General features: G+C 38.2%; 1 protein-coding gene across 2 annotated transcripts in view; it reads left to right on the top strand.

Annotated features, from left to right (window-relative positions):
• CDH2 (cadherin 2) overlaps positions 1–24,554 on the top strand; it is a 119,663-nt gene that overhangs the window by 85,045 nt on the left and 10,064 nt on the right. For both annotated transcript variants that reach the window (XM_044424386.1, XM_044424388.1), the window contains 12 exons: positions 1,039–1,256; positions 4,035–4,181; positions 7,184–7,339; positions 8,784–8,928; positions 10,379–10,551; positions 13,870–14,007; positions 14,447–14,632; positions 18,978–19,234; positions 20,926–21,068; positions 21,966–22,199; positions 22,565–22,798; positions 23,867–24,006. In XM_044424386.1, the coding sequence (XP_044280321.1) occupies positions 1,039–1,256; positions 4,035–4,181; positions 7,184–7,339; positions 8,784–8,928; positions 10,379–10,551; positions 13,870–14,007; positions 14,447–14,632; positions 18,978–19,234; positions 20,926–21,068; positions 21,966–22,199; positions 22,565–22,798; positions 23,867–24,006 (2,171 nt within the window). The remainder of the gene's footprint in view (positions 1–1,038; positions 1,257–4,034; positions 4,182–7,183; positions 7,340–8,783; positions 8,929–10,378; positions 10,552–13,869; positions 14,008–14,446; positions 14,633–18,977; positions 19,235–20,925; positions 21,069–21,965; positions 22,200–22,564; positions 22,799–23,866; positions 24,007–24,554) is intronic.

Here is a 24,554-nt window from a genome sequence, read left to right on the forward strand (position 1 = left end):
AGAGGTTCTCAAGAAAATATGGAGAAAAAACCCACAGCTATGAATATGGCACTCAAATGATGCACAGAATACATTTGAACTGAATTTGTGGGTTTTAATTTTCTATTGAACCCCACATGTTTGGTAAGGAGGAATCTTTCTTCAAACTGCTTGCTCAGTCACATGAACATTGAAAGTGCTCTCTTCAGGACCACTCTAACTGAATTATTTTTTATTCTTTGCCCATATGTTATGAGTTGTTCACTGGATGCCTGAAAGACTACTCCTGTGTAATGTGAAAGTATATGTGGAGATGATTGAAATTCTAGATTGATGGCTATCCTGAAGTTGCGTAGGATCAAACACCCACACAAGGGACTAAGTTTGATTTTCATTAATTAAGGAGAAATGTTCAGCATCAGTTATATGAAGGACCCAACTCAGCAGAAACTGTTTTATTTCAACTGTTGAAATGAATGAAAAATATAGTCTTGCATAATTTCCCACTACTCAGCACACAGCAAGTTTGGACTAGCAGGCAGTCTTCCCAACACGAAGCTGCAGATGTGGGCAGGGATCATCCAGGCATGTTTCTAGACATCTCTACCAACCCAGGATTGGTAGGAAAGCAGGGGATTGTTTGTGGGTGAGGCATGCAAAGCTTCTTAGCTTCACAAGACCAAACTGGTCCTCTAGTATCTCATGTTCCAAACCAAGAAAGGCAGAAAGGAAGAAGTAGAGTTTGGAAATGATAAACAGGTGGTGGTGGGAGGTGACTACAGCTCCTATTAATTCAATAGGACTTGCATAGGAACCCCCTGTAGTAGGGTGAGGCTCATGAATCATGTCTTAATGGGAAAGGGATGCTTTAATTATTAGTGTCTTGTTTATTTTATCAGTAACTGAGTGACAATATGTACACCTTGTGATGGTGGAAGGTTGGAAGTTGTTAATTCTCAAAGAATCTTTTAATAGGAACGAGCAATAATTTTTGACCTAATTGTAGCAAATAATCTACGTACCTTTTGATCTCTGATGTTGTGTTCTGTGTATTTACAGTAAGATTTAAAAGCTGTGAAGGAAGCAGAAAAGTCCACTTTGAAAGCAGTGCACCAGCAGATTTTAGAGTGGGTGAAGATGGTGTAGTGTATGCAGCTAGAAGCTTTCAGCTTTCTCCAGGACCTGCAGAATTCCTACTGTATGCTAATGATAAAGAAACTGAGGAACAGTGGCAAGTGGCAGTGAAACTAGCTCTGGAGCCAGAAGATTCAGTGATGGTAAAGCATACTAATACGTCTTTAAAGGTTTGGGAAAACAGGTTTTATCCAGATACACTTTTAAGTTTGTGGGTAACAAAATGCATAAATAATGGTTAAGCTGAAAAATAACATTCCTGAATCTATTTTTTCATCAATCTATACAAGCATAGTTTGTTAAAATACCCAAGTTATTTACATTTGAGGTTTGTGTTTATATAGGGTTCTGCCATTTTTTCACATTCGTATCCAAATATAAATTAAAAGTGGCAATTCCTGTACTTTAAACACTTTGAAAGCATTATAGTATTTACTTAAGCAGTTAAATATAACCACAAAATAAACATTTCTTGGACCCATCAATCAAGTTGATTATGCTAGAACTGCAGATTTACAACTGAAATGGGAAAGTATTTCTACTGGGGATTACTGGCTTTGGTTTCCTGTTCAGTCCTTTGTGTGTTTGTCAGTTATTCATGAGGAGAGTCTCCCTCTTGTGGAAATTGCTGTAATCCAAGATGAAGATCAGCCTGCCCCAACCTAGTCCTCCCCTGGATGCACTAATCATTTTATCCCAGTACTGGCTAAGAATTAACAGTCCACATAACTGGATGGCTCCAGGTTCAAGACAGCTGATCTGCCGAGGTGTTGTTTAGCCTTCCTGCCAGCAGATCTGAGATACTTTTCCCATTCTGAACAGTCATTTCAGTCATGTTCAAGACAATTCTGTTAAAAGTGATTTTTTTATTGATTCTGCAGAACTTGCTATTCTTGTGTCACATAAAGCAATATGTGATTTTAATTTTAAATAGCTAACAATCTGCTCCAGATCTTAGGAGATTCTAGTACAGAAAACTTTAATGCTAGTACTCTTTGGTGAACAGGTTCCTTGCCTCACTGCACACTGTTTCTTTTCACCAGCACAACTGCAGGTCAAGCCGCATGTTATCTTAATTTTTATTAATGTCTTTATTTTTAATCTCTAGTCAGTGTGTGAAGCCCCAGTTCATATTGGAACCACTATGCTCTGGGAGGTGAGGACAAAACCTCTTCACCCAGCCACTCCTACAGATTCAGAATGGGATAACAGCTTTCATTGGTGCCAGTGCAAACTTCAAAAGAAAAACGGAAAAACCCTTATGAGGGTCAAGGGTTATTTAGGGAACTCAGTGGTTGAAGAGAAAAGCCTTATCTTCTCCTTCAGGTGTGCAGTGCTCCTAATCAGAAATTGAGCTGCACCCATTTACTATGTAGTAGAATGAAAGAAAAGTCTCAGCTGTGTGCTACATAATCACTGTAATGTATACTTTGACCCCATCATTCAAGTGCCCTTGAATCCTCGCCCCTGCACTTGTAAGGTCTACTTCCATTATTGCAGGGCCCCATTTACAGGAAAAGGCCACAGAAGAAATATGTATCAGACAGAGGACTTTGCAATTCTGTGGGTGGTTGTAAGACGTTGGCAAAGCCTCTCCAAGCCCTACATCCTAGGAGATATTGGAATTGGAATATAAAGATATTCCTAGGTTCTAAGACATAGCTGTTATCTTGCTGGACATAGGGTATGAACTATGCTTTGCAAATGGCTTCTGAGCAATGACTGGCATCTAAGCTGAATTAGACTCTCTTTTGTTCTCCCACTAGCATGTAGGACAGCCTATCAAGTGCTTGATAAATTAGTGGTTCACCAGTTGAGCAACTTTGCTCTAAGTTCATTATACTGCAGTTTACCTCACAGACTGTCAAAAGTATCACAGCAAGAAAACCTTAGAGCAGCAGTAGCAGAAGGCTGGGCTTGTGTATGAATAACCATATATACACAGATGCTTGCTGGAGCTTCTTTTTATTTCCAGCTCCTAAACGTGTTTACTCAAAAGTAAGCCTAAGTCAGTTCAGTCATGTTTGCTTCCATCCAAAATCCATTTACTGTTACAATTTTAATATTCTTTGTTAGCCCAATTAAGTTGTTTTGTGTGAAATAGTTAGGATTATTTATGCATAATGACTGGAAACATCTGGTTTCCATGGTGTTAAATGCACATTTTTTCTTCTACAGAACATTTAACTGAAGAGCTGCAATATTGTTTGTGAAAGTTCAAAGAATGTTGGTTTCCTTTGTTTTCTCCATATGCATAAGTGAGCTAACATGATTTCATGCACACAGGCATCAAGAGCTAAAAGCCAGAATGCAGAGAAGAATTGTTGACTCTTTGCAAAGATTAATGCCCACGGTGCAAAGTGGGTCATCTACAGCATCTATCATGGCTGACATAGGTTTAAAATAATTACAACATTAATTCTATGGGATTTAATAGGGTCATAAATATTTGAGACATTCCTTACTACTATGTATTAAACTTCCCTTGGAACTCAAATTATATTTTAGCACACCCAGATCTAAATTTAAAGTACAGTAGCACATTACCTGAACTGTAGTTCCAACTAATGAGAAATATCTAAAGGCATGCTATTAAATTTTGCACAGTATTAACTAGTCTCCAGCTGGAATATAAAGGGTATAAAATAGTTTACAACACTGATGTATTATAAATTGCTTAAAACTCCATCTTCTTTCTACACACATCTTACCAGAAAATAAAGTAGATAATATTTTGGAGGAAAAGAAATGTGTTGCATATAATGCATTATTTCATGTAATTTTTTAAATGTTGTATGAAATGCTTTGTACAACATCTTCTAAACTGTTGTGTTCAAGAGCGTAGATAATTTTTCATTTGTGTTGATCTTGTTCAACATTAGCACTAATTTATGCATACTTTCATTTCCAATAATGGAAAGGAGCGAAAGCAAATGGAAGACATTGTATTTCCAAGATGGCAAAATAAGTACGGTGGACATTTACAGAGGCAGAAGCGAGACTGGGTCATCCCTCCAATCAACTTGCCGGAAAACTCCAGAGGGCCTTTTCCTCAGGAATTAGTTAGGGTAAGATGAGAAGACTGGAAAATGAGTTTCTGTTTGGAAATGGTTCTGTTCAGTGAAAAAAAGACTTTAAAAGATTTGTAAAGTTTTAATATTTTATTTCCAACATTTATTTGGTGTTCCACATCCACACACATTTTACGGCGAATTACTTGTTCTGCTTGCAGAGCAAAATTTGAAAGTCAGGTTGTTCGAAATTAACTTTGGAAATGTTTTGGGGATGATCATCCCCCAAATCCATTAAAATTACACCTCATAACAGTAGGAGGAACACAGGAAGTATGTGAATAGAGATAGAAATGGAATATCAAAGAAGCAGAAATAATGAAAGGTATCTTAATGCATTCAAGTATAGTTCATTGATCTGGGCCCAGATTTTTAAATTAATATTTAAATTATTATTTTATGAAAGAATAATAGTAAAATGTGAGAGATGGTTATGTAATACATTTTCAAAAGACCATTACCACAGATCACCAAAAATGGTTGTTGTCACATTTAGTTTATATTTGCAATAATGAGAGTAGCCAAAGAGCCTAAAATGTCTGCAAGTCATGACTAAATCAAATTAAATTTACTTACATGACTATGGGGAAAAACTTGAAAATACAAGTACAAGATAGTTTACAGTCTATAACAAATCTTATGTGCTACCAGTCCTGATAACCGTGACCCATTGGGCCTGTTTTAGCCAAACAAGAATAGTTCTATCAGTAAGGGCCAACCAACGTGAAACGAGCTCTGTGGCAGTACAGTGCCCTTACCCAAAAGCAAGAGTCTATACACACACCAGATAATCCTCTTTTCTCAGGAAGCCTCCTAAAACCAGTTTGGTCTTGGTTACTTACTAAGGTCTCTGCTAGAATGTGATGGACATGGCTTGTGTCTTAGTTACCTGTTAAGGCCTCTCCAAGAAAGCTTGGGGATCTATGTTGTTTCTTAACAGACAATTAAGCAGCCAGTAATCCTGGCAAGTGTCTTCTTTTGGTCTTTAGGGTACAAATTGTCAACTGTACACTAGCCTCTGGCTGTGGACATAGGCAGGTTTCCTTCTGCACATATTTTCCCGAGTGTGACACAAGTGTGATACAGATGCTTTCATGCCAGTGTTGACCTCAGGAACAAAGAGGAGAAGCTGTATTCTTCAAAGCAACACATACTTCTGACATCATCAGTCTAAAAGATTTGTGCTCTCCTTAATATTTTTTGAAGCTTAGTTGCCATGCAGCATCCCCACTTCCAGCACCATTCACCATGAATTAAATGGCATTCTGTGGGCACTAAATACTGCATAATTGCTTTCATTTTTATTTGTCAGCCAAGATTTACTTTGAGAGTTTTGTGTTTCCTCTGCAGTAGTTGATAATATTGCAACCACATCTGTGGCTGCAGTATCTTAAGGCATTATTCTCAGAGAAATACAAAAGCATTTGCTTGGATCTGAAAGTAAGCAAGGAAGAAACTTATTTTTAACATATGTGATTTTAAATGACATTTTCCTTACACATGTCTTGTTTATTGCCAGAGTGTAAAATAAAGCTGTTAAGGGTGAAGATACTATTTTTTTTAACAATAGTCAGGTACATCATGTTCAGAAATACCAGAAATGTGATAAGAAAAGGCTTTTCAATTTCCTCAGTGAAATTACTTCCCCAACCCCAACCCCTTTTTTAATTGAAGAAACACAGCACTGAAAACCCATTCAGGTTTTTTTTAGACTTTTTTCTGTACTGAGAGTGGAGGTAAATGTAATGATTTATCATTTAAAAAGCTGACAGATGGGGTTAGTGAGCCAAATTGGGAAATACAGTGCTTAATTCCTTTTTGAACTTATTTTATACTAGGCAGAAATGTGAGACTTGTGCATAATGTTTGTTGCTCTGTACTGAAATGCTTTTTTTCTTGACTTCAGAGTATCTCAGACAGACTAGGAAAAAAACCTGGAAAATATAAGTAATTATAGCACTGTTGTTAAACCACCTGTCTAGTGTGCTTACGTGTGTTAGCACCACAGTAGTTATTAGGGGTGGTAAGAAGATCTGTGGTGCATGGGACAGTGCTACATGACTTGATTGTTCTAATACCACACACTGCAGGGACTCAATACCCCTAGGAAATTACGGGGCCAGCCTGGAGAGAAGTGGGGCTGGCTGTTCAGAGAATGTAATGACTAACTAGGAAAAGGAGCAGACTTGCAATCTGATGGTTTCAGTAGGTGGCCGCTCTACTGACTGGACTCTGCAGAGAAGTGTGTTGCATGCTTTAGATGTTGGAAGATTAGACTTATCATCCTCCACATAATCAGAAAAGCCGTCGTGCATGTATAGACAAGTAAATGATCATCAGTCCAGGCCTAATGGCAATGCCATAGATAGCTCACAGACCCATACACTTAGATGAATACTAACATCACATGAGAAATTGCATCTTAACTGGTTAATATATGAGTTAAGTAATGTTTAAGAACCATGTATATGGAACATTCAGCTTCCTTGTTTGATGTGGGAAGCTATCCAGTCACCCTGCTACTAGATACCATGTTTCCAATAGCATACTAACATAATGTATCTGTGATACTATGTAGCTTTTTTCCTTCACCAGTACCTAGTTGTACAGCTACATTGTTTATCACAGAGCACAAGTGTTTAAAGCTACCCCAAATGTGCCTGAGGCTGCCTTTTGCTGTAATGTTATTGGGCTGCTAAATGTTGGATGTAGAATCAGACTAGCTATCTCTAGTTCAGTCAAACCAAATCTAGCCAATAGGGTGACATTTGATAAGTCTGTGTTGGGTCTGCAGTTTCACCAAAGAAGTCGGGTTTTCCACTACAGTAGTGGCCAAGTGCAGATCAGTTGAACAAGGAAAAAACCTTGCTTGGACTGGCTTTTGCAATGTGTAATTAACTAGGTTAGAATCAACAAGGTTGGGGGATTGTATGCTTTTCAGCAGCTAGCACTTCTGATTGCTTGCCTGTTTAACAAACTGTCATCTTCTTGGTACATAGATCAGATCAGATCGTGACAAAAGCCTTTCCCTGCGATACAGCGTTACTGGGCCTGGGGCTGATCAGCCCCCAACAGGCATTTTTATCATCAATCCCATCTCAGGTCAGCTGTCAGTGACAAAACCATTAGATCGGGAACAAATAGCTTCTTTTCACGTAAGTTCTTAATAAATTTAAACTTTATTTTAAAATCAAAGTTCTTAACAAATGTTTTGACTTGGTAGGTTATTTCTGATCCAGTTTTTTTTTAAACGATTGCATTTAAAGTGTTTGCACTGGATTTTAATTTTCACCTATTGTTCCTTTTTCCGCACAGTAGCAAGAGTTGCTGGCATAATGAGCAAGTTTGGTTTAATGGGTTAGGCAAAAAATAACAGAAAGCAAGAACATGGTTCTGTGTGTGTTCAGGTTTCACAGTTTGGTTATAATTCTATCACAATAAGAATTTAGCATAACTGTATTAGTAATAGAATTATCTGGAAATAAAATTGTGAAAATTGCCTTTCCTAAAAAAAAAAAAAAAAAAAGACCCACCATCGACAGTGCTACAAATTAAAATAAAGGGGCCTGATGAATATCATAACATACAGTTGAACAAGATTAGGGACTTGTGGTCCTCCATATGTTTCAGCGTATAATTCTCATCATGTTTCATCATTGGCCATCCTGACTAGGGTTAATGGCAAAACGGGTAAAGGGCCATAAGATGCCCATCCCTGCAGTACAGGAATGGAGATGATGACAGATACATGGACAAGCTGATTCTTCATTCATTAATTCATCATATTCAGAGAGGAGTCAGAGCAAAGCAAGATTTTGTGAATACAAAATCTCTTATTTTTTAATGTTAAGGTTTTAGGAATATGCAAATGCACCTGCTTGTGGACCATCTGGTACAGCATCCTGTTTCCCCCAGTGACCAACAAGATTCATTTGTAACAACCACAGGCAAAGAATGAAGTCAGTAATCTTTCCCTGCTCTTGTTCCACAATAACTGGCAATCAGTGGCATCCGCCTATGAACCTTGAGGTTCAATAGACGCATGATGAATAGTAGCCAGGGACAGACCTATCTTCCATGAATTTGTCTACTCCTGCCCCAATTAGTGGCCATCATCAATATCTTGTGGCAGCAAATGTCAAGAATTAATTATGCACCATGTATATCTCCTGCAAATGAGTTTCATTGTATCCCATGACTTTCTAGTATTATAAAAAAGGGAAGGGAAAAGTTAGCTCCATTCACTTTCTTCACACAATATACTTTTGCCATGCACTCCACTAGTCAGTTTTTGTCTAAATTTTTAAAATATTATGAATAAACACAATTTTGTTTATTCTGCATTAATGGCTTGTTCTGCTTTCTTTAAGCACTGGGGGGTTCAGTTCTTGGTGGGCTCCCTCATTTGGTGGTTTAGTACAGAATTCTTTTAAAAGCTGTCTTCACTTGTTCTGAAATGCCCACAAAAGGGTAACAAAAGAAGATGCTGAAATAAATCAACTTAATGGAGTTCCATTTAAAAAGTCCTGTCAGCAACACTAATTACTGTGCTTGATGACATGTTTTGCAAGTTTTCTCAATTCCTAATGACTTTTGCAGCTGAGGGCACATGCTGTGGATGTAAATGGAAACCAGGTGGAAAATCCCATTGACATTGTTATTAATGTCATTGATATGAATGACAATAGACCCGAGTTCTTACACCAGGTTTGGAATGGGACAGTCCCTGAAGGATCAAAGCCAGGTAAATAACTGAACAGTTTGTAACAGTAATTCATTTTATTTGTCAAAAGGTCAAAACATATTTTTTAAAAATTTCATCCAAATGGTTATAATGAATCACACTATAAAATTTTAAGGGCCAGAGATAGTGATGGGCGGGGCCAGAGCCAAAAGTGGGGAGTCACTACTTTTCTCTCCCTCCCACTTCCTTTCCATGCAAGGGATTCTTGCCAAATGATCTAAAGTGATAGCATGCATTGAGAAGTTGAAATTAGGTCTCCACCCTTGCTTAAAGCTTCATGGCCAAAAATATGCTCAAATGCACGATACAGTTTTATTAGCAAGGGATTAAAATTTTGATTAGTAATAAACTTGTAAATCCAGAATGAATGGAAATCATAAATACATCTAAACACATTTTGGACTTTTATAGTAAATTCCTGATTAGCCAATGTTTGTGGGAAGCTACATTGCTGTACATTTTACTTAGGTGAAAGTAAAACAAACTTAAAAGGGTAGAGTACCTTTTTATTTCCGAAAGAGATGGATTAAATGAGAGATACTGATCCAATGAGTTATGCTGATTTTAATGGTCTTGAAGGACCTTAAGTTTCGGTCTGTCATTTATGATATTTGTGTTGTTTATGTTCATATTTTCAGGCAGGCATGTTTCATTTCCTATCCAGCCTTCCTCAATTTTGAGCATGCTGCAGTTTGTTTCCATGCCTGTAATAGGAGATTCCTCTCTTTTTTAGTTTCCCATTGCAGCCTACTGACATGGCCTTTCAAGGGGGTTGCAGAAAACAATGCACCACTATTACAAACCATACCCCTCATTGCTTTAAAAGTCTCCTTTGTAAAAGCAGCTACCTGGTAACCAGAAATGCCTTTTATGTAGCTTCCATGTAGCTTGAAGGGTCTGATCATGCCTCATCTTGGAAGCTAAGCAGGGTCAGGCCTGGTTGGAATCTGGATGGGGGACTTCAGTGTTGTGAACCACCCAGAGAGCTTCAGCTGAGCTTTGGCTATGGGTGGTATAGAAATATAATTAATAATAATAATGTGTGCAGGCCTGTATACTAAACTGAAAAGCATTATCTTTCTCCAAAATCTGTGCACCCAGCTTTGGAAATTAACACTTGCTTTTGCACAATTTATTAAGGGCAATAGCTATATGAATGTAAGAGTTTACATCTTTAGAATGCTGTAGAGCTGAAAAGCCTGATTGCCAAGATAATGTTTTGAACAATAAATGAATTTGTGTATTTTACAAAGCCAAATTTTTTTTCTTCTGCTATGCTTCATTATTCATGGATCGTGGGGGAAAGCATGTGGTTTGAGAGAGAGAAGGAATGTGAAACGTTTTGTCAGAGGAAATAAATGTTTAGGCCAAGTTTGGAGCCTCTGAATGACCTTCTGTAATCTGAGCAAACTGTTTATTTAACCCTGAGGATTATTTGTTCTTTTATAAGGGACCTATGTAATGACTGTCACTGCAATTGATGCTGACGACCCGAATGTACAGAATGGAATGCTAAGATATAGAATCTTGTCACAAGCCCCAAGCACCCCTTCCCCAAACATGTTTACAATCAACAATGAAACTGGTGATATTATCACAGTTGCTGCTGGACTTGACAGAGAGGTAAGGCAGAACTTACTGTACAAATTTTTAGATATTTGATTCATATATAGGAATACTGTTATATGCCTGTGAAGATATATGGACAGGTGATCTCTGTAAAGGTGTTACTTTAGCTTGGCTTGCTAGAGTTGAAAGCAAGTTGAGTGTTCCAGCTATTTTCAGTGCTTGTGGTTCCTTCTGTGTGACCTTTCTCAGATTTTCTGGATCAATAAGGGAGTATATATTTCCTTCTACATTTTATTAACTTCATTTCAGTTATTAAATATGAAAGTAGTTTACTGTTAGCAATTCTACTGTACCAGTTTGTTTGCTCATTTCTTCATTTTATTAATAAAATAATATTATTCTGAGAAAAGGTACTGGTTTGATTTTGATGCCTTGACACAATACCAGTAAAGGATTATCTGCAATAAATATGTGCCTTTGAATCTGTTTGCTTAGAATGGGTACAGGGAAGATGATTTGGAATTTGCAGGCATTAGTGTGTCCCTGGATACCTTCTTGGTGTTTGCCAAAGTGCTCGACCTCTACCATGATGAGGTTGTCCGTGTAGCAGATTGCTTACTAGCAATTGGGATTGTTTCAAAGCAAAGCACGCCACGTGCTGCTATCTTCATTTCTCATGTCCCTGAGTTTGACTTATGCTTTATCACCAGTCTTTGAGCATGTCTCTTGTCTTTCTACCCATATCTCTTCTGACAGCCATTATGTGGTTGTGCCCAGAACAGTTTCTTCTGTTGCCAAATGTGGCTATGGACTTGTCCATGCTTTAGAAGGTGCTTTTGTTTCTTGTGGATAGAAGAGGATGTTTAAAAAAATGCTTAATTATCAGTGCACTCTTTGGGTTTGATTTAGATTTTTGTGATATTTACAGCAAACTCACTGAAATCAATGGAAATGAGTTTTATTTCAGTAGGTCTGCTCTAAACATGACAAAACCTGGATTTTTAAAAAGTGCTTATTTAGGTTTTTCTGCCTTCTGCATTTTTTTGCCACACATGAGCTATAAAAGAAATATTAAGCCACTACTAGCTCAATCCGGAACTCTCCCGGTATGGCTAGTTTGGAATCAGTTTTGCAGCAGAGATGGAATATGTGTATAGAGTGCAGTTGACCTATAAAATCAGAATTACATGGTATTGAGTTTGGGTTCAGAATTGGCCTTTTAATGGAATGACTGAGAACAGAGTTAGCATCTCACTGCTTTCTCTGAGGTTTGAGAACTAACATTTCTATGCGTTAGATGTTGAGTGATGTGGACGTAGATTCACAAAATATCATAAAAGTATCTACTTTTGCCCATGCTTAAAATCTGATGGCTTGCCATATTTGGTGTTCTCTAAAGAAATTACCTGAGATCCAGCAAGTTTTTTAATTCTTTTTGCAGCATGGCTAGGTTCATTATATGGTTCTTTTACTGCTGAAGCAGAAATGGTATTAAATATATGCTCTGACTTTTGCTTGTTTGTTTTTATTTTAGCAGTAGCAGCTAAGACAAGCAAAATCAGGACTGTGGCTTTTGGTGAGGAGAGTTTAACCCTTTCTCCCCCAAACAACCAGAAGCTTTTAGTCCCAGGTGGGAAACTTTCATTGGCACCAGTGAAAACTTCCTTCCTGGGCAAACAGCAGCTGTAAGGGGCAGTTTTGGACAAGATAGTTATATGAGGAGCAAGGCTTAAGCTCCATGAACACTGTTGTCCCAATCATGATTAACACCACCCAGATCTATTATAGTAAAATAGTTCACGTCACCTCTCTTCTGACCCTTAATCTGTATTTTTACTTTCGCAGTATGCCTTTTAACCCTAACTTCCTGCTACTTGTAGAATACATAAATGCTAAGTCTCTTTGACCCACAGTCATGCATATAAATTACTGCTTTAAGTCCAATAAAACCAATGGAACATAAAAGTACCAGCGATTTATCCCTTTTTCTGGTTCCCTGTACCAGTTTCTGAACTTTTGCGCACATCATACCAAGATTTATTTTATTCTGAATCTTTTCCAGTGTATCCATACAATAGATGCCTTAAAGAATAGGAATAATCAACCTAAGATTTATAAGTGAAAATAATTGTTCATGCAAAAAATGCCTTTGTTCAGGTAGAGAACAAGGTCAATTTATCTTATGTCACATTGACAAATTTAAAAAATCAGAACACTGTTCTAACAAGAACTAGGGTTTGAATAGTAGGAGGGAAGTAGGGCAAATAGCTGTTTCTCAAGGAAAGGAATTGTCTCAGAATATATTTATTTTCACAAAAATCTCTTTAGCTTCTTCAGTTAAAGCACTTAAGGCAGGAACATTTCAGAGGAATAACAAAATATCTCTACTAGTTTCCTTCTTGGAAGATAATGTGAGTTTTCTGCATTAATATCACTTCTCCAATCTAAGAAGTAGTAAAAGTGCTAAATTTCAAATTACACAGGGTGAGGAAAATAATATTTACTTATATCCGCAGCAGACAATTTCAGCAAAACCAGACAAAGTACTAAGGTGTCTAAAGTAAATACTTTACACAAATGAACTTTTTAATGGTTAAAGAAAAGTCTGATCCCTTAACTGAGAGAATTCCAGCAATTCCTTTTCTTGGGGAGGAGGGAGAGCTTCTGATCTTGGATTAATTCCAACAGTGCATTAAGAATACACATTCGTCATTCCAGAGGGTGTTTTTTAACAAAACAAAAAGCAACCGAAGCTGGCAGTGCTATTGACCAAGGAGGACTATCTCATTCCTAATGTTTAACATTCAGGGAAATTATTTGGGTGTGAGTCTTCTCTTCCAGTAACTAAGTTTCCATTAGCCCTGCCTACACCAGTTTCCATAGTGATATTGAGAAGTTGCTGCTGTCGTTGCTCTTCAGCTCCCCCACAACAAAGCCTTGGCAGTTGGAATCGTTTGGCCAAGAATGTACCCTGTCATACTTGGCTCTAATGAACCATCTTTTAAAAATATCATCCCGGATTTAGTTTGAAGTGCTGTTCTGTATTTGTGTTTTTAAAGGGTAGTCCAAATTCATTTTTTTAACTGTGCTCCTGTGACAGTAAGAAGGTGATGAATGCTTGCTATTCAAGGTGCTGCTGGATGCAATTTTCTCCAATTATGAGCCACCCAAAACAAAAATTCTTGCAGTTTGGTGTAGTTTGATGCAATCCATTGTTGCAAATCAGGTGCTCATCAGTTCAAGTGATGCTAACAAGAATGAGCAGCATGATAAGCTCATTGCATGGCAAAGCACAATTTATTGAACACCTGCTGTCCTCTCGGAGCAGTAGCTCTGCCTGTAACTCCTGTTGGTGTTATTTTGTGTTTTTAGAAAGTACAACAGTATACATTAATAATTCAAGCAACAGACATGGAAGGAAATCCAACATATGGTCTTTCAAACACAGCAACTGCCGTCATCACAGTGACAGATGTCAATGACAATCCTCCAGAGTTCACTGCCATGATTGTAAGTCAACAGTAAAGAAAGGGGATCAAGTATTTGAATAGCCCTTACTTAAGAAAGATTTTTGCTGATGCTTCCAAATGAATGTAATACGTTTGCAATTTATTGGATCACCCCATGGATTTCAGTGATTCAGCTAAGGCCAAATGTGCCTGTTGAAGAACACTAACATTAGCTGAAATCACCTCATTTAGCTGAAGAACAAACCCACAATTTTTTCCTCTCTTTGGCTTGAGATGATAGCTGTGGTTCAGTAGAAGCAGACTACCAAGTTGTTCCCCTGTACTGAAGAAGCAGATTCATTTATTCATACAAATGGATAATTGCATGGATCAGAGTGAATGAAGCTGGGACTCAGGGACCCTCAGCTTTTCTGATGATGTTAATGATTGTACAGTACTGCTATGCCCAGTGCATAATATTGTGTACCTTATGCTTTCAGTTCTATGGTGAAGTCCCTGAAAATAGAGTGGATGTTATAGTTGCTAATCTGACTGTGACTGATAAGGATCAGCCACACACTCCTGCCTGGAATGCAATGTACCGAATGACTAGTGGTGATCCCACAGGCCGGTTTACCATTCTCACTGATCCAAACAGCAATGATGGATTGGTAACTGTTGTGAAGGTAAGTGACACAATGTGCCAAATGAAGCAAAACCTTATAAATAGTAGGACAGTGAAATTTAACATACTGTTAAATTTGAGAGGCAGATTAGGAATAGATATTAAAATATGTATATCCTTCCTCTTTTGAAAGAGTGACATTCATCCTTTGAAGGCTTCTGTACATTTACTTGTAGTGCCATTCTAGATTCTGCATTTTTACGAATGTGTCTAAAGGATCAGGTTATCCATTTCTTCTTTCTGGAGTCCAAAACTTTTTAAGCTGCTCCAGTACCCCACCCTCATCACAGAAATTCCTATAAGTGATGGTCATCATTATTTATATCACTTAAGTGATATAAGTATCACTTAATATAGCACTTAAATAAACATGGTCTTACTTTAGTTTGAATGGAAACTTAGAGAACGTTTTGGAGTTCTGTTGCTAAATAGCATTTTCAGACAGAGTTCTGTACATCTTAAAGCTTCTATACTCCTTAATTTAGCCTAAGTCCAAATAAAGATATTCATTCATTTATTACATTTATATACCACCAACAGCCTGAGCTCTCTGGGCAGTTCACAATATGATAAAATGTAATAGAATCTTAAATACCAGAAAGTTAAAATAGTTTGAAATACGTGACCCAACAAAAAACTAATATTTTAAAAAGCCCTGGCATATGCTATTAAATGGCTGGGAATGTTTTAACATGGTTCTGTAAAGATGGCAGTGTTGGTGTCAGGCAGACTCCACTGGGAAGAAGATTCCACAATCTTGTTTTGTTTGTTTTATATCTCCTGGTCAGAAAGGTATTTACCTCCTATGCAAAAGAAGTCTAATCTGACCTATTTAAGATTAAATACACCCCTTTCCAAAGTTATGGGGCAGGTTCACATGGCACAGCAGCCGTACTAGGAATTCTGCCCATATACTGTATGCAAAATTCCCTGTCCCCTGCAGACCATCAGGCATGACAGGAGGTTGTTGCTCTTCCTCCCCTCCCTCAGTCCTCCTGCAATATCCCAGGTCACACAACAGGAGCCTTGAGATGTCCTGCATCTCTGAAGGGAACAGGGTCACAGCAGCTGAAAGTTGACACCTTTAACTGCTGTCATATACTTCCCCACCCCATACAGCTTGACCATGACCTGTTACCATTCAACAAGCAATAGACTAATTAGGGTGTTTAAAAGCCACCTCCCAAGAAGAGTGCCAAGTTTGGACAACAGTATTTCCTGAGCGGGTTCATTTCCTCTGTAAAGTGAATGTTGGCAGGAGCTCAAGCAACCAGCTACAGGAAGCCTGTTTGCATATGCCATTTGCTCCTAAAATTATGGTTACCAAGTTAAATATGATTGAGGCATGCCCAGATTTAAACTAACAGGTCTGCCATTGTCTCATGGGTCCTTAGTTGGAAACATGTGATTAAAAGGCTACATCCTAATCCTCGATTACAGCTTTTGCATGTTTACAGATACACCTCAGGCACTAGTTTGGGTGTTTTTGTGGTTGATGCAAATCTTGCATGTCCTGGGAATAACAGCCTGAGAGGTCATCTTCCTGAATTTATTTATTTATTTAAAGCTTTTCTAACCTGTCCAGGTGGGTTACAATAAAAGAACAAATAAAATAAAGCAAAATAATCCTTTGAATTGCCTTTCACTTAAAACAAATTACAACATGGAATCTGTTGCTCATGCCAGCCTTTTAGTAATTAGAAATAAGTGAGATATTATGGACCTCTTTACAATATTCCATACCTTCACTGTATATAAAGTTCAAAGGTACCAAAATAATAATACAAAACAAGCCTTTTGTTTCAGTGGAAGGTGAACTATGCCTCTGTGATAGACACTAGCATTCCACATATTTCTAGACTCTGTGGCTGCAGACTTCCAAAGGTAGCAATTGTATTAGGTTCTGCCTCTAGGAAGCACATGATTGTGTGCTTTGTATGCATGCACAAATGTTCCACTCATGGTTGCAAACTAGAATATTCTGAAATGGAAAACAAAACAGAGATGCTGAAATTAAACCAAATCTCTATAAAGAGAAGCAAATTAAGGCCTCAAGAGTATAATCTGCTTGAAGCTGCTCAGTTTGTTTCAAATTAAATTCTTTATTTTAAAACTGTCAGAATAAAGCAAAAAGGTAAAACTATATAAATAAATTAAATTTGCAGTAAACTCCCCAGAGAAGCAGTAAGCCCTTATTAGCTCTAATCCAGTTTAATGATTCCTGAAGGAGTTGCATTGTATTTGGTAAGCAGTCCTTCAATAGTCTCTGATTTTAGCAGAATAAGCAGTGTAGTGTGGAAACATATTTTCAGCAGTTCTTCGGCTCAAGCACTGCTATCTAGTCACAGTCTAAAAGAAATGCTATAGAAATTTGCCCTTTCCTGGTGCAAACTACAGTAAACAAAATGGAGAAGGAAAATTGGAGATGATTTCCATAGTCAGGGCTGTTCCCAAGAAGCAAGGGGTCATTCAGACATCATCCTATACTTGAAGGTAGAAGCTGCAGTGTTCAGCTTGGAGGCCAGGAAATGTATTTGGAGGAAAGCAGCATCCAGTTCCCATAGAGTGGCACTTGTGTCTTGATATTAGGCCCCCAAGTTTCTAGTCAATGTTCCCAAATAAAACTTCGTTACTCCTAGGTGGCATACATACTGCCTGAAAGCAAGAACAAAGTTTCTTACAGAAAAGACCCTACCTGGTTCCATTTTTTAACTTGCTATTGGTGATCAAGTAAGTAATATTTACAACACCACTTTCACTGCTCCAATAGCACTATCTCCCAAGCATATGGGCAGGCAGAGATCACTGTGGAACAGTGCATCCTGCAAATCTAGGTTGAAACAATCCCTCATATCCCATTCTGAAGCATCTTTAGTCTTGCATGAATTGTAACAGTGATTCCCCAGTGGTTAGTATTTTTCTTATTTATGTTATTTTGTCCCAGAAACTTCTACTGTATCTTTTGGCCCTGAAAAAACAGCCTCTAGATTAACAGACAGAATTGCAATAACAGTAGCAACAACAAAAACACCCAAACAATCACACACAGCCTTTCAGTGGGTAATTAAACAAGCAGGAAGAGGGGAGCACAAAACAACTAAACCAATTTCTAAACACAACATCGGAGTTAAAAATTGAAACAGAGTTTTAGAAACAAGAAAAATTGTTTTATTCATTTATTTATTAGATTTATATCCCACTTTTTTCTTACAAACTCAGAGTGGCTTACATCATTCTGTTCCTCCTGCTCTGAATCTTATCCCCACAGCAACACTGTGAGGTAGGTTGGGCTGAGAGTCTGTGACTGGCCCAAGTCACCCAGTTGGCTCCATGGCTTAGTGGGGACTGAAACTCAGGTTGCCTGAGTCTCAGTCATGTGTTCTTAACCAAGACGCTAGCTCTAAAACTCTGTTAGACACCCTTCTAAGACACAAGGGAGGGGGCTAACTTGAACCTCTTTGTGGAGTTGTCAACAAATGCCTATTGTACACCCACCCACTATCCCTCCAAAGACAGCGGAACACTCACATTTTGAATGCAATGTTTAAGGAGATTCATAGAAAAGAAAGCAAATCTTCAGTCCCACTCTCTATAGTTAATAATGGTTACTTTGGATTAAGCCAGAAGATGAATTGGAAGCTGGTGCCAATGAAATCTGTGTGATAAGTTTTGAAAATCAGATGCCCGTGATGACTCTGGTCAATACATCTTGATGGTTCCAGGCAGACCCATGTAGAACATGTTGCAGAAGTACAGTCTGGATGTGATCAGGGTATGAAGGGCATCACCTTAATGTGAAGCATGTCCATCTTCTTTATTTCTCTACATTCTCTTGAGGTTTTAATAACAGCACTCTACCTAAATCAAAGATATTTGTGTCTTGGCCACAGAGTGTTTTTAGTCATGATCTTAAAATGTGCCGTGAGCTCAGTTGGGTTGGTCTTCTTATTTGGAAGGTTGCTGAGCATGTGTGGACCCATATTGAGGACAAAACACATGGAGGAGAGGGAACATAATGGTTTTAGATGCCAAGGTAAATGGATGTAGACAAGAGTGACCAAATTGGCCAGGGAGGGTGGCATCCCCATAAGAAGGTACAGTGGAAGTGGTTGTTAACATTCAAGTGGTAAACTGGTGCCCATTGCACACAGCTATTCCTTTCAGTTATAATTACATAGCAATTACTTCAAGAAGCTGTAAATATTTTTCCCTTTTACATTAGAAATAAATGGGTCTATCCCAGCATCTCTGATATATGAGCAGTGCTGTGTGCTTGAAATGTTGAAAAATTCTGTAGCCCATGACTAATGCAACTATTAACAGATTTCTCATTTTGTTTTTGCCAGCCTATTGATTTTGAGACCAATAGGTTGTTTGTACTGATAGTAGCTGCAGAAAACCAAGTGCCTTTGGCAAAAGGAATTCAGCATCCGCCTCAATCAACAGCAACTGTATCCATTACAGTTATTGATGTGAACGAGAGCCCAATTTTTGTCCCAGCCACAAAGCCTGTGCGACAGGAGGAAGGGCTGCCTGCTGGTAATGTCTTAACAACTTTCACTGCTCAGGACCCAGATCGTTACATGCAGCTGACTACTCTAAGGTATGTTAGGGCATATATCTGCCTTATACTTCTGCTTGAGAACCTCTAATGGTTCCCTCCTTTGGTTCTTGGGCAACTTAAAGCAGAATTCAAGTAGCTAGAAACAACTGTCCGGCCCCTCCATAGATTCGAGATGAGGAATGGTATAGCCTGATCCTTTGAGTACTCAGAATTGTGTCATCTTTACTGGCTTACTGAAGGGGTCCCTGCATCAGCTTAGGCCTTAGAGGCATAGCAAACCTCAAAATGGATCTCCTTCAAATAGTTGCAGCTTCTTGCTAATTAGTCTGCCTTCTGTTTAAATTATGCTTACATACCTAATATCTGAGTTGATATATTAGGTTAGATACATGAATGTCCTCATTATCTTCCGCCATGCCTAACAGCTGCTTGGTCTGTTGTACAAGGACACTGGAGTGGATGGTGCCTTCTAGTTATCCCTTCCAGTGGACTTGCCTTTGTGGACACTTCTAGTCTTGCAGAAGGTTAAGGGTAAGGGACCCTCAAACACTTGCATTAGAAAAGTAGGCAGTATGTGTTCACTTGTTATAATTGTAAGAAATATCACTTTAAGCCAGGGGAGGCCAATCTCTAGCCCACAGGTTACTCACCAGTCCCTCACTGCTGGCCTCAATACTTGTGGAAGACGCAGGGAGGAGGAATCTCTGTGTCTTCTCCTAGTCACTGGAGATAACAAGGGGGATCCTTTGGATTCATCAGGGCTTACAGGTTCACAGTAATTGAGCTCAACACTTCCTTGCACTAGAGAAATACCTTAAACAGCAGCATTTTAAATGTTAATACTATTGAATTTTATTTGGCCAGGGCGGCTTATTTTATTCTAATGTATATATTTTAATTGTTATTGTCTTAATTTATTGTTGTGAACCGCCCTGAGGCTTCGGCGAATGGGGCGACATAAAAATGTTTTAATAAATAAAATAAATAAACCAGAACTGAACAAAACCAAAAGCTAGTGTTGTGCTTTAGACAATTGATGGAAGCAGCCCTGGCAAAGAGAAGTGAAGTTGGAATCTGGATAGCATGTAGGGAAGGGTAGTTAACTGTTAATTTGCTTAGACCCAGCATTACAACTGTGTAATTTTAGATCCTAGTCTTTCAGCTTATTCAGCCTCAAATATGTAGTATTGCTAGTACTTCCTGATGGTTTGGACCCCTAGGATATGGAATGGGCTTGTGGTTAAGGCCCCATCAGTGGTGGTTAAGGAAGTGGTTAAGGCCCCATCAGTGAGGGTGCTGAAGGAAAGATCGGACAACCGCATGTTGGGGATTACATGAGCAGAGCCAGCTAGAGCCAGGGGTCAGACTAGATTGTCCAAGAGGCCCCTTCTGACTTGCTTTGTTTCTATGTTTGTATGTAAAGCACAGTGTATGTGATGTGCAGTCGCATACAACCAGATACATAGAAATGGTCTCATAAAAGCATGTATTCTAGTAATCCATGAGCCCTAATTTTCAGGCAGTGATACATCATTTATGCAAAATAGTTATGTAATGCTTTCATGGCAAGGCTTTTGAGCATTCTGCAGTATTTACCTGTAGCAGAATCTTGGACAGAATTTTGGAACTATAGACATATTGAGATTGTATTTTACTTTCTGTGTATGTGTGCTAATGTGTGCTATTTTTATAAACGCATAGTGGAAATAAATGCACTGTTTTATGTGCAGATATTCAAAACTCTCAGATCCTGCAAACTGGCTGAAGATTGATCCCATTAATGGTCAGATAACAACAATTGGTGTTCTAGACAGGGAGTCACCACATGTTAAAAATAACATGTATAATGCTACTTTCCTTGCGTCAGACAATGGTACGTATCTAATATCAAAGGTTTGTCATTTGCCTTTTTGGCATGCATGTTTTTCCCCAGAGATACATGTTCTTGCAACCCTTGAAGGTCCAAATCTCCTGAACTTCCCATGCTACATAAGATGTCACCATTACAAATAACATCCTATCTATCTGGTAGCAATGTGAATGGCCTTTTTCCCTCTTGTCTGCATGAGCAGTTGGTGGCTTACCCATTTGCTTTCATTGGTTTCAGCTTAAGGTCTGACAGTTAAGTGGTATTCATGTACTTGTGACCAGGATGAAAACATTTTAAAGACTAAACACTATGTTAAATCGAGCAACCAGATTTGCAAAGGTCTGGGGGGAAATTGTTTTAGGTTCATAGACAAGTAAGCAACAGAATGGCCTGGAATTTACCCAGTCCTTGTCTCTTATTTGAAAAAAAAAGTTAGAGTGAAGCATAATGTGTTCTTAAAAGAGGTCAAGATAGTTTTACTATGCATAATTCTATTCATAAATATTTATTCATGAGCATACTTTGCCACTTGTTCTATTTCTGTATTGATATATTTTTAATAGGGTAACGTCAAATGTTGACAGATGAACATTTTCAGTGCAAAATGGAGGCACTCATTTTTGCAGTGGGTGAAATATTTGGCAAGGTTTCCTCCACCCACCCATTCCCCAACCTAAACCCATTGCCCACCCAAATTCTAACCAGCTTTCAGTTCAGCCCTAATTTAGCATAGCAAATTACTTTGATCTGCCTGTGCAGTCAAAACTAAATATTTGGCCTTAGTTCATATTAACTGGAGCTACACTCACTTTTAATTAGTGTGTGTTTGTGTGTGCTTTAATTACTGCAGTCTCTTTTTAATAGGAAGCGGGCTTACGTTACTTCTTCTTGTCCTTTAAGGAATCCCTCCAATGAGTGGGACTGGCACACTTCAGATATATCTGCTTGACATCAATGATAATGCTCCCCGTGTGGATCCTCAAGAAGCTACAACCTGTGAAACTCTACAGCCCAATGCAACAAACATAACAGCAATAGATGATGACATTGACCCAAATGCTGGACCCTTTGCCTTTGAACTGCCAAATACTCCTCCCAGCATTAAGAGAAACTGGACCATTATTCGTATTAGTGGTAATATGCATATATTTTTAGAACAGGTAGTTTCCATCTAGGGTATATATGTTTTCGTGAATGTGACTGCACAGTGTTGAACTGAATTAAATACAGTACTTGATCAAGGTTTCTCCTCCCTGCAATTTACACCTTCCTTGGTTTTTTAGTTATTTGTACAGTGAGGGATTGTAACATCAGAGGGTCTGACTCAAGGGGTTGGAATCAACATTCTTCAAGTTTTTTACATTGCTCAGTGGGAAGCCTGGGAACATTTCCTTTGTTGTGACAAAAGAGCACCTGCATATAACTTTGATACTGTTCTGATAGCACTCCTAGAACAGACTATTTTCCAGCTTATTTATCAAAATTGTTTTCTCTTCCAGGCGACCGTGCCCAACTAGCTTTAAAGCTCAAGTTCCTTGAAGCCGGAATCTATGATGTTCCAATAATAATAACAGATTCTGGAAATCCTCCTAAATCCAGCACTTCTATTCTAAAAGTGAAGGTTTGCCAGTGTGATTTAAATGGAGACTGTACAGATGCAGACAGGATTGTAGGTGCAGGACTGGGCACAGGTGCCATCATTGCAATTCTTCTCTGCATCATCATATTACTCAGTAAGTCATCACCCATTTTAACAGGGATTTGAGTGTTTCCCTAAAATGCCTATGCAACAGATGTGCATACCCAGGGATGGCCTCTAGCTCTCTGTATGGGTCAGCCACCAGCTGTAAGCTGTTTGGGCACCATGCAGCATGCTGTGGTCACCACTGGCACATTAAAGCTTGTGACTCACTTCTTAAGAGCATATGCTGACATGGACTTTCCTCTTCACCATTTTCCTTCTCATGGACAGCTAGCTTCAGTGTTTGGCAGTTCGCAGCAAGTATGGCAAGGGTACCTAAGTTATTATCTAATGTTCTCCATCACAACAATGATCAACAAGGAAAATAAAGTTAAAGTAATAAACTAATAAGTACATTCTTTACATTAAAATCCTATCACAGCTGCCTCATAGCTTTCCTACTCCAACTGGTGGTTTTTTAAAAAAACTTGGTGAAATAGGAAGAGTTCAACTAAACATTTAAATCCATAAAAGGATTTAGCCAAGAGGCCCCTTTTCAGTTCCAGAACTGTGTTATTGTAGGTGAGAAAGCCATGAACCTGAAAGTCATACACTGAATCTTTGGTAAGTGCCAAATCCTAAGCAGTGTTTCTTGAGAACTGTTTATTGTATTCATTCATTCATTTCATTTCTACACCGCCCAACTCTGTGGGCAGTTCACAACAATTAATCAGATAGGATACAATAAAATACAAATACAATAAAACACAGCATAAAATTCTATTATGCAAATTAAAATCCAGCTAAAATCCATTATACATAAATTTAAAATGGTTTAACATAGCATCTAAACATTTTAAGTAAAAACTAGACCTAATTAAAGCAGCAGACATAACCCATCATCTGTGCATCAGATATTCATCTAGCCATTAGGACATTATGATTTTTGTCTATATGTAGCAGTTTTCCTTTTTCTGTTCTTGTGTCTCCAAGAAGCTAAAAGGGGGAAATAATGACCAAACCAGAATTAATATTTAGTGTTGTGATGTCATGCATCTTTTACAACAAATAGTAATCCAAGCTAAAACGCTCTACCTTTGTTCTTCATTCTATCATATAGTTCTAGTACTCATGTTTGTGGTTTGGATGAAACGTCGTGATAAGGAACGTCAGGCCAAACAGTTGCTCATTGATCCTGAAGATGATGTAAGAGACAATATCCTGAAGTATGATGAAGAAGGTGGTGGAGAAGAAGACCAGGTGAGAAATACAGAATGTATACTGATAAAACAGCTGACAATTGTGGATAAAATCCAGAAAGATGAAACTTGCGTGTTTTTATGCACTTTTAATAATGTTAAAAAATTCAGGACTACTTTATATATTTTTCCATTTAGCTAATTGGCTTTTATAAGAAGGAAGGGTTTTTTGGGGGAAGGGTGCTAAACAGTAGGGTAAAAGTAATGTAAAGAAATTCTAAAATTTATTGAAAAACCTCTATATAGGCACAAGTGAAAATCACATCTTCTATTTTGCCATGAGTACATATGCTTGCAAGATGCAGCTCAGAGCATCAAAAGAGAAAAGAGGATATTTTTTTCCTCCATAAAGAAAAGGACAGTGCTATTGATTTCTTGCACTAGTTTTTCCTAACCTCCTTGCAAACACTCTTTGATCCTGTTGGAAGCAGGAGGCAGGCATAATCATTAAATAACAATTAAAGTTGGCTGCAGAACACTTGGGAGTACTAAATGGAGATAATAAGTTCATTCCACCTCATATTCTTCACTAGCATAATCACAAGCAAA

Source organism: Varanus komodoensis, unplaced genomic scaffold, assembly GCF_004798865.1.
Source record: "Varanus komodoensis strain SLA01 unplaced genomic scaffold, ASM479886v1 scaffold14_1, whole genome shotgun sequence".
Classification (NCBI taxonomy): domain Eukaryota; kingdom Metazoa; phylum Chordata; class Lepidosauria; order Squamata; family Varanidae; genus Varanus; species Varanus komodoensis.